The following is a 10,981-nucleotide window of genomic DNA, read 5'->3' on the forward strand; positions in this document are numbered from 1 at the left end:
TGTTACAATATTTAATTTTTGTCTGAAAGATTTGTACAAAGAATTGACAGTAGAATAATATTAGTTTTAATCTGATCAGTGAGGCTTGACACCATCTTTCATGAGTTTCTGGATTGCAACCATCTCTAGATTCACGAAATGTAGTAAAATAAACAAGTCAAGTTGTTCTTTATGATTAGGAATAGTCAATAATATTACTGATGTTGAGAAATTCCACCAGATTTTATGTGAAAAGTATCATTTGCAAGTGAAAAATTTAGGCAAATAGTAGATCTTGTCAAATCCAAAGTTGTTTCATGAAACTCTACATGGCGCAGAGCCGCAGACTGATGGGTAACTTACCCGCTTACAATCACAGCATTCTCTATAGGGCACAGCTGATACCACCAAGACCAAACATATCAAATTTCCAATATCCACTACCATGCCAAACACTTAAAGAGTCATCATAACCGAAACAGCATTATTCTCTACTAGGCATCTAGGCAATTACTATCTATTATCATCAAGGCAAAATGGTTTGCATGTGGTTTCTTTGCTTAGGTGGTGTGAAACTATCTGTGCTGTCTGTGTTATATATAGCGTTCACATATAGGTGCTTTCTTAGAAGGGAACAGTGATTTATGTGAATGCATCCTTCACAGATGAAGCCGTCAACTGCAGCAGGAATGCTTCTAAAGGTCTGCTCAAACTTGTTATGAAGTATGTTAGTTCACACACTCACACAGATGAACAACACATGTAAGACGTCCAACTTGAACAGACAAGACTTTTAATAAAAGTCAAAGACTGATATGTGTACATAAATATGGCACTTTTCATAATATGAGATACAGGATAAAATGCAAAGACATAAGATATGATATGCCAGTAAATGAAACAATGGCAAAAAATTGCCTACTCAATATTGCAGACTCCCTTTTTAAAATCTAAACAGTTCAAATACAAAATAACACAGGCACCAAAAGCATCTTATTTCACGCGTTTGGCATTTACCTTTGAGAACTTACAAGATTGCATGCTTTGGCACTTATTAAAATGGGAAAATACACCAAAGGGTGCGTACTCTTCTACCTCTCTGGTAGTTCTGCTTAACAAGCATCAGATACGGCACATGGTGCCAACACGTTCAACCATATGGTAGTGCAGTCCATAAACAATAACACTTCAAACACACACACACACACACACAAAAACTCATGCCATTATTAAATAAAATTGTATCTTTTGTGAAAATAATATCAAGGCTGATACTGAGAACCATAGCAAAAGGGTAAAAAAACCCTTTTAATACAACTAATAGTGAATTCCCATAGTTATCCGTCAAATAATATTAAAAATACAACAGAAATAAATCTTGGCTTGAATTGAGTCCATTTCATGAGAAAGATAAAATATCTATTAAAGCATCATTGTACAGTACGTTTAAGCTATGCGGACATTAAACTAATTATTTCATTTCAAAACATGTCCTGACAATTTTTTTTAAAAGTAAATATTAGGTATTTTTGACCAATGAGATTTCACTTTGGGTGGAGCTACACTGCATTACACGGCTCGGATGAAATCACTTGTGGTTGAGGTTGAGATCTTGGTGCCTGAATCTTTGTCTTATCTAGTCTTTCAACAAAAATCATAAAGCCCCATCCTGAGACTGAAGGGTCAAAATCTCTGCTGCAAGTCTTTGTGGGTCGAGGAGATATGGGAACATGTCCATGGCCCTGTCCACCAAACGTGCATTGAAAATTGCGAGTAATTTCTTCCTCACTTGCTCCCGTTCGGACCACTGAGGACTGTGATTGGAAGGGGACCAGTGTCCATGCCCTCTCTCCGGCTGCATGCCATTGTGGGATGCCGGAGGATAGCCACTATAATGGTCGGACCAGTAGCCCTGGTGGGGAGGAGGCCCTCTGCTGTGTGGGAATGAATACTGGGACATGTTGGCGGGAGGGTAAATTGGACCTCCGCCGTAGGAGTGATAGCGGGGTTGACCGTAAGCCGGGTTTGGTGAGCTGCTGTGGTGCTGACCGGCTCCTCCGGCTCTCAGGGATTGGTAGGAACAGCAACTGCAGGGTTGGCTATTGGCCAGAACGTAGAGATGCCGCCCACCGCTGGATGGTTTGGACTTCCGTTCACAATGAGGGGCTTCATGAGAATGGCATTCGTAGGAACCCAAGCCAGAATCCATACACTCTTGAGATCCGTTGGTAAAAGTATCTAGGCTTGTTGGCGAATGCCGACGTTCTTTTTTCGAAGGAAACTTCCTTTGCGTTAGCTGGGGGGCTCCTTTAATGACAAGGACATTTTCACTGGCGTAACTCTTCTTGGAAGATTCGCACACGTCGAGGGACAGTTTCTGTTCCATAACTTCCTCCAGAGACGGATTTTGACTGGAAAGCGGCTGAGGTTTGTGCGGTGGGGACGAAATTTTGGCTTTCTCCCGAAGCTCGTCGGCCAGGGCACGTTGGGATTGTTTGGTTCGCTCCGGATGATTGAACTTGCACTTGAATCCGTAAGTGCACTTCTTTCCTGCATTGAAAATTGGAGAGTTTAATTCTTGTTGACAAATAATCAAATCAAATGAATGCACCATTGGGCTTAGCAACTAAAAATGATAATTACACCAACATGTGACCACAAGGCCATCATGTGAACACACTAGTGATTGTACAGTGTCAAGCCAGAAAAACAAAATTCTCACCATAAGGACAGGGCTGTTTCTTGGGTACACGTGGGTTCTTTCTCAGGAAGTTGTCGAGGGTGGGTCCATGTCTTCCCAAAGGGTCATCTGGAGGCATAAACCTACAAAAAAGCAAATTGGAATTAATTAGCAGCAGGGCTTTTATTAAACAGCTTGACATATGCTGTAGTTACCAAAATGCAACAGCGCTTACTTGTCATTGACAAACGAGTACATCAGAAGCCTCTCCTCTATAAAACGCTTCCACTCAGGACGCTCTCCTTGCAGATCTCGGTAGGTGTCATTGGACACAATGATGCCGTCGGATTCGTAGGCCAGCTTCACGATGAAACGGTCATCATAGCAAACCACTCGTTTTCCGGCCACCCTTCTGGATGGTGTGAACACCAAGAGCTTCCTCCGTTCTAATTCCCGCAGAATGTGCTGATCTGAAGAAAAACATTCAGGAAATTTTAAATAAGTGTCACAGTTAGGGCAGTCATTTTGATGCTTTAAAGTGATAGTTCACTTTGAAATTAATTTTTGGTATGTTTTCTCTTACGGCATCCAAGATGTAGAAGTGTTTGTTTCCACATTATTTTCAATTTTGATATTTTTAGGTCTGTCAGTCATATAATGGAGGTCTATGGTCACCACCTCAAAGAGCAAGCACAGAGAAGTCCAAATTAAACATGATTTAATGACTCGTGATGGCCTAAGACACGAAACGAGCGGTTTGTCTGAGAAAACGAACAGTATTTATATAGTTTTTACCTTTTGTAATCATAGCCACGTCCAAGTGATTTGAGGGCGCGGGCGCTTTGTGGGTGTGGTAACAAGAGGTAAAACGATATAAATACTGTTTGTTTCCTCACACAAACCGCTCGTTTCGTGTCTTAGGCCATCGATGTGTACTTACATTTATGAGTCATTAAATCATGTTTAATTTGGACTTCTCTGTGCATGCTCTTTGAGGTGGTGACCATAGACCTCCATTATATGACTGACAGACAAGAACGGTTTGACCTAAAAATATCAAAATTTAAAATACTGCGAAAACAAAGACACCTACATCTTGGATGCCCTTGAGGTAAGATTAAACATACCAAAAAAAAAAATTTCACAGTGAACTATCCCTTTAACTTAGTACAATTATAAAAAATGTGACCAATAATAAAATGAACCTATTTAGTCATGCAGCCTGACCTTTTGTAATAAGAAATTGGAGCATTTTAAATTTGAAGTAACATCTAAATGCATGTTTGCACTTTCTAAAATCAATTGTTTTTACCTTTATTAAAGAAAAAACAGTAAGACATGTATGCATTGGCTATAAATGCATATGTATAATATATATATGCTTAATTATATATAAATTATTACATGATTAACTAAATGTATTTTTCCATGCACATTTCTGAAATGCACTTTCTGTAAAGCTGCTTTGAAACAATATATATTGTGAAAAGCACTATACAAATAAATTTGAATTGAATCAAATTGAATATACAGAGCAGGTTTTTGAAAATAGCAACGCTATTGTGAACCTCGGATGAATTTCTGTGAAATGTAAGCCAGGGATAGGTTTTTACAGTATGTTCGTGATATGGAAATAAAACAAACAATATACTGACTTCTAAAATCGCTTTATAACTTTTTTATTGCAATATAATAATTATGTTTTTTGTCTGTCAAAATAACGTCCACAGTAAAAATATTCATATTTGATTGACCCGAGAGTAACAGCATATCATGTTATTAGTTTGACATATTGGCAATATTGCTATTGACATATGAGATTAACATAATATAATTTGATTTTTTTGACATATTGTTATTGATTTGCAGCCAATGTTAGAACACACTGTTCAAACTAAACAGGTCTTGGTATTCATTTATACTGTTGGACCAGCTGGAACAAACACCCCAAGTGAGAAGGATTCTTGACATCTAAATTTGCTTGTGATATCCAATGGGCACGCGCCCCTTTACACAGCGACAGTTTATTTCAAAGGAAGCCGGAATTAAAACATACATTTATGCAATGTTTGCATAGTGAAATGGCAACAGTTGAGACCAAATTAACATCACAACTGCGTGGTTTCACGGTATTATTCCTACAACCACAAAGTTGCATTGTTTCCCTCTAGCTGGGTCAAACTTATTGAGGGATTGGCAAGCAGGCTGGTACATTGGTACAAAAGCAGCGGTCGCATTATTACACCGCTCAACTGCGGCCTTCTTTGTTTTACGAGGAAGTAACGAAAGTTTTAAAAACCCAAGGTACTTGCCAATATATCTGATGACATAGCTACTCATTTTAGGGTTTTCCCATACTTCCAGTTCTATTATTTAACACCAGCGCTTAGCATTTGATTGGGTTTAAAACCAGAAATAAAAAACAGAACTGCATTTCTAGTGCTTCATGTAAACTTCAGTTGAAAATCATTCATACATTATTTGCTATCTATTGGCATGATCTGTTTCCTCTTTGTTTGCCATTTGGTTGCAATGAGGAAACAGACACTGCTTATGGGAATGTAATTTTGGACAGCAGGAATTGTTCCTGACACCAGGTGCATTCCCCTTCCCTCACCTGTGATGGGTACATCAGGTCGCGGCTGTTCTTTTCTCCAGGAAGGCACAAACACTGTGATGTCAACGTGACCCCGCTCCAGGAAAAAGTTCACTGCCAGCAGAATTCCCAGACAGGAAAAAACTTCCTTGTTCCCGTGGCTAAGAAACAGTTAAAAAAAAAAAAAAATAGGTTTGAATTTGCATAATAAAATTGTATTGCATGTTCTGCACACATTAATTCATTCGGCAGGCACTTCAATCCAACGCTACTTGCAAGCAAGGAATATCAAAAACATTTTATCTAGTAAACTTTTCATATTTAAAGGTTATTTTAGAGCAAATCAACTACATAAACGACAGACATTATGAGATCTGCTGAAGAAACCAGTTTATTTTCTTTCCTTACTAGTTGAGCAAAGGGGAATGCTAAAGTTCATTCAATTAAATGTTGTTATACTTCCTTCTAGATAGTGGCAGACTTGGTGCAAGTGTTATTTGTTTAAAATAGATATAATTAGATAAATAAGTCCACTTAAGTTTAAATCCAGACTGTAAATCAACAATTGGAAACTGTCTGTTTTAATGAGGTCATAAAAAGTGTCTGATTTACAGGAACAAAAATAGTACAAAGGTGGGCAGAGCCGTCCAATCAGACGACCTGTTGCAATGCAGTCGGGCCTGTTCATTTTCACAAAGTACCTTTCACAGATATTCTCCTTCAGGATAGAAAGAAGGAAGGGAGGGGAATGGAAACGGCACTTATTTGCATATAAGATTATTTGCATACTTGACTGATGACAGGTACAGGAGCCTGCAGGGGCAAATCTGGAGTCTACTTGCAAATGCAGGTGAAATACAAAGGGAAGGGAGGATTTTCAAAGAATCACAAAAATACTGTGAATTCGCTTTGGCAACATATGATCGAACTTCTCCAAATAACTTCCTAATTTGCTGGTCTGACATTTGGAATGAATTAATCATTACGACAAATTCCACGAAAAGAATTAGTTGAGCGGAGTGTCCAAATACCATTCGGTCTGTCCGATAACTTTTATCTGTTTCCCATTACATCATTGCCAAAAAAACATATACGTGCTGAAATAAGCATTCAGTCATGACTCATAAAGCTGCCCTTCACATGAGCACAAATACATCTCTGTATTCACAAAAACAGAAGGAAATGGACTCGATTTGCACATTTTTAGGAATGTGTGTGAGGAAACACTGGGGTTTATTAAATTACTGAATGATTGTAAAAAGCAAAACTACCGCACAAAGGATAAACATTTCTCAATATCGTTCCCTTAATTTTTAATCATCTATTTTACAGTGAACAAACAGACTTGGCCATGATGTAATGAGAATTCCTTGATTTTTCTATCATAACTATTTTACAAAGCCAACTATAATTAAAACAAAAAGTGTGCCACTATTAAAACATTAGCCCAACAGTGCAACTTTTTGCTAGACCATTTTTGATATTCCATTTGATGACGCTATAAATTGCAAAAAAATTGCAAACTTAAAGGAGTAGTTCACTTTTAAAAAAACTATAATGATAATTTACTCGCCCCCATGTCATCCAAGATGTCCATGTCTTTCTTTCTATAGTCGAAAATAAATTAAGGTTTCTGATGAAAACATTCCAGGATTTTTCTCCATATAATGGACTTCAATGGGAACCAAACGGTTCAAGGTCCAAAAGACAGTTTCAGTGCAAACTGCAAACTGTTCAAAGCGCTTTAAACGATTCCAGACGATGAATAAGGGTCTTATCAAGCGAAACGATCGCTCATTAAAAAAAACAAAATGAACGAATCTTTTTCCGAGTCAATTCGTTCCAAATGACACGAAAAAAAGGTTCATTTTGATGAACGAGTTTGAACAGGAGAGTCACGAACGTGCATCACAGAACAGAGCAAGGCGACCATTTGAGCTTATAAAACCTTTTTTTTTTTTTTAAATGAGCGATCGTTTCGCTAGATAAGACCCTTATTCATCGTCTGGAATCGTTTAAAGCGCTTTGAACAGTTTGCAGTTTGCACTGAAACTGTATTTTGGACCTTGAACCGTTTGGTTACCAGTAAAGTGCATTATATGGAGAAAAATCCTGGGATGTCTTCATCAAAAACCCTAATTTCTTTTCGACTGAAGAAAGAAAGACATGGACATCTTGGATGACATGGGGGTGAGTAAATTATCAGCAAAAGTTTTTTTTTAAAAGTGAACAACTCCTTTAAAAATATTTCAAAAAATGTAAAGAAAATACAGCCTTAAATAGAACAATATGTCCTAGTTCTAGGAAAACTGTTATCTAATGATTTTTAACATGTAAAATGTCCTGTGTTAAACATTTGATACAAATGAACAGGTTGTCCAAATTAATATTGCCTTTAAATTTCCTGTAAATAGTGAAAAGGATGGAAGGTGTAGTGTCATTGAAAGCATGTCATGTACGGTAAACTCACCTCATGGCTACATTAGACCCATCAATGACTATAGGTCTGAGTGCGTCCTCATCCTCTACCAGCTCTTCTGGAGCACTTGACACTGCCGGAGCACTTTGATTTTGGGTCTTACTGGACCCGTCCCCACGTGGAACCAGCACCGAGGAGGCTGTAGATTCCTCTCTATCTTCAGATTCCCCAGCAGCCTGTATCAGCTCGCCCAGAACCCTGTTGGTGTCTGCGCTGAGGCCGAGTTTCAGGAAAGCGGCGCGGACCTGCGTTTGGGAAAACCCCAGCTTGAGGAACAGGTCGAGCTGAGTCTGAAAGTCAGACCCCAGTTCTGAGGATTCATCTTGAGTCGGGCTGGGATGAGCCGGGTCCATTCTAGCGTCACAGAAAACGGGAGGCTTGTACAGAGACGCGGGTGCCGTCACCCATGCGTTGGTGTTTGCGTCAGATTTGTGTGATCCTACGCTGCTGGATGACCAAAAGGAATCCAAATACAATTGTAAAGTGGGGATGGTGCCGATTTCAGCACTCATCTCTTCATCTGGAAAAACGTCCTTGTCAGTCACGCCTGTTTACAGAAAGCATAATGTTAGAGATAAGATAAATTAAGCATTTATAGTGAATTCAGATGTTGATTTATAACTTATAATAATAATAATCTGAACTAAGGTATCATCTACAAATCACATGGCAATACTATGTGGCAATCAGACTGATATTTCCAACATTTATGAATCTAATTAGGAATCTTAAACCAATTAAAAATGACTATAATAGCTAGAATTCTGATATGGTTAAAATAAAGACAAACATTTAATATTTTATTAAAATGAGTAAGTTCTATAAATAATTAGTGTATATTTATATTAAAACTTATAATGTATAAATATTAATAAATAATCATAAAAATGAATTAAATCAGTGACATCTAAGCAACAAGCTATAAAAAACAATGTATCTAAACTGTTACTGTACCTTTTAAACAGAAAATGTCATCTTCAGACGTGAAACTTTAGACTTGACAGAGATTTTAAAAATAGTACGTTTCTAAACTCATCTAGTCTTATATATTTTCACTACAACACCGACATCACATTATTTCATAGTCGTAATTCTCTTCATTTGCTGCGCGTTCCCGCATTCCAACACATGGACGCGCTCTGTCCCCCTTTTTGACCTCATCACTTTGTTTACAAAAGTTTTAAAGTTTATTTTTACATACTACTTGACAAAATAAGTAGCCATTAAAGAGTTCGCTATCAGAGATGTCAATGACAACTTAGGAAAGTCAAATTCCGAATCTATCGTACTTAAACGTAAGTTACAGATAAATAAGTTAAAACAGTTAACGTTACAAGGAGAACAAAAGTCATACGAACCTTTACTTTATCTGCTCTCTGTGTTTGAGCTGCTGTCTTATGGCAGTTAAGTTAATACGTCCATAAGTTTCACTCTTTATGTACTCAAAGCAGCCGCAATATGCTGAAGAGAGATTCGGCACACCTATATGTTAGAAAACCAAAACCAGGAAGTAAGTCACGCACGTGTTGACGTCACGGAGGCCTTTGGATTTTACCAGACAGTTCTCTTTTTCCTCCATTAAGAATAATAGTAGTGTTTACTGGCATATTTATCCAGTCTAAATTGGATTTATAAATATTACCCTTGAAATTATAACTTATAAACAGATCGTGATAATGATATATTTTGAGAGTTGTGTTCAGGAGCATTCGTTTATTTTTGAGTTGTCCTCATTCGGTTTGTTATGGCCCGAGAACCGATGTTGAGGGGCCCCTATGAAATTGTTCCGTTTATTATTATTTCTCTTCATTTAGTAAAGACCCTATAATGATATCAACTGTGTTTTGGAAAAGTTTTATTCATATTTTTTAAAGGAATAGCCTATATTTTAATGAACATGCTACAGCTAAATGTTGAACGTAAACAAGGGTGAAATCTTTGTTTTTAAAGGAATACGTTATTTAAACACAATATTAACTTTGAAAAATAAGAAGCTGTAAAATGTGTTAAAATTTGTTCAAAATAAAAAAAAAGGTTATCTGTGCTTCTTATTAATTTAATTTCATCGAGATGTGACATTTTGTGAGAAGTGTGACATTTTACATTACACATTTTATGTCAATTGTAAATGGATATTTATTTAAAAATTAAATATCCCATTAGAGTCAAGTTTCGCATGTCACATATGATAACTGATGTCATGAGAACTTTAACTTCCACTTTTTATTTCCACGAAACCTCATATCCATAAATCAATACAATGACCTGAAGAAACTATAGCCTAAAAACATCAATAATTATTTTTATTTAAACTCAAGACACAATAATTAAGAAATAATTTGATGTATGCCTAGCCTGTAGTGTTATTAATGTATTTTTTTTTTTTGTGTAAACCTTTAAAGCAACTGGTCTACATTTGTGAATTTTACTTCATATATATATATATATATATATATAAACACACACACACACACACACACATGACAGTGAGAAGTAATAACTGAGTGTGTAATTCCTGGTGCTTTTGTAAATTCTCATTATTACTCTGTAGGTTATTATTTCCTCAAAACCACCCAAATACTACCTATGACATCTGGCTGATGTTATCTTCAGGTCAAGAAATACAAATGTCAAGTGAATAACTGTTAAAGAATCATGCACATTTTGGTCTGTGTTAAAAGTAATTTCCTTTGTGGTTTCCAAAAAAGGGAAGCCCCTAAGTGAACACTCACTCAGACCACGGCTGCATAGATTGCCTTCACCACAAAGCAAGAATCTTTTCTTGACAAGCAAACAATGAATGGCAAAATACTGTGATGTATTGTTTATTTGTGTATTTTATTTAAGTGACAGGATGTGTTGCTTCTGTTGATACATATGCTAGTTTATAGAGATCAAAATGTGGAAGTGTTCAAGATTTAAGTGTTGATTATGTTTAAGATTTCCCTTATAATGTTTAAAGTAAAGGAGATGGTCGGGGTCTTGCACGAACTTTGTGGCATTTTACCTTTTTAATAATTTTTCTTCTGGATTTTTCTGGATTTAATATTTCTGCTGGATGAGTATTTTCTCCCGGATGAGTATCTCCTGCTGGATGAGTATCTTCTCCTGCATGAGTATCTTCTCCTGTATGAGTATCTTCTCCTGCATGAGTATCTTCTCCTGCATGAGTATCTTCTCCTGTATGAGTATCTTCTCCTGTATGAGTATCTTCTCCTGCATGAGTATCTTCTCCTGCATGAGTATC

The 10,981-nt window shown here is 36.9% G+C and overlaps 2 protein-coding genes across 2 annotated transcripts in view; one reads left to right on the top strand and one right to left on the bottom strand.

Annotated features, from left to right (window-relative positions):
- The window catches only part of LOC120483790 (E3 ubiquitin-protein ligase TRIM39), a 210,250-nt gene that overhangs the window by 96,657 nt on the left and 102,612 nt on the right, over nucleotides 1-10,981 (top strand). The gene's annotated exons all lie outside the window — the stretch shown is intronic.
- Nucleotides 990-9,252, bottom strand: zc3h12ab (zinc finger CCCH-type containing 12Ab). The gene is made up of 6 exons (XM_039678863.2): nucleotides 9,093-9,252; nucleotides 7,726-8,281; nucleotides 5,277-5,416; nucleotides 2,895-3,129; nucleotides 2,702-2,802; nucleotides 990-2,529 (listed from the first exon to the last, which is right to left on the bottom strand). The coding sequence occupies exons 2-6, from the start codon at nucleotides 8,244-8,246 to the stop codon at nucleotides 1,634-1,636; spliced, it is 1,893 nt and encodes a 630-aa protein (XP_039534797.2). The 5' UTR covers nucleotides 8,247-8,281; nucleotides 9,093-9,252; the 3' UTR covers nucleotides 990-1,633.

The sequence above is a fragment of the Pimephales promelas genome, chromosome 18, assembly GCF_988280905.1.
Source record: "Pimephales promelas chromosome 18, fPimPro1.hap1.1, whole genome shotgun sequence".
Lineage (NCBI taxonomy): Eukaryota > Metazoa > Chordata > Actinopteri > Cypriniformes > Leuciscidae > Pimephales > Pimephales promelas.

Coding starts and splice junctions, on each gene's coding strand:
- zc3h12ab (XM_039678863.2), bottom strand. CDS start 8,246: ATGAGTGCTGAAATCGGCACCATCCCCACTTTACAATTGTATTTGGAT. Junction 3,130..5,276: donor ACCTGATGTACCCATCACAG/GTGAGGGAAGGG, acceptor GTTTTTCTTCAG/ATCAGCACATTCTGCGGGAA. Junction 2,530..2,701: donor GAAACAGCCCTGTCCTTATG/GTGAGAATTTTG, acceptor TTTTCAATGCAG/GAAAGAAGTGCACTTACGGA.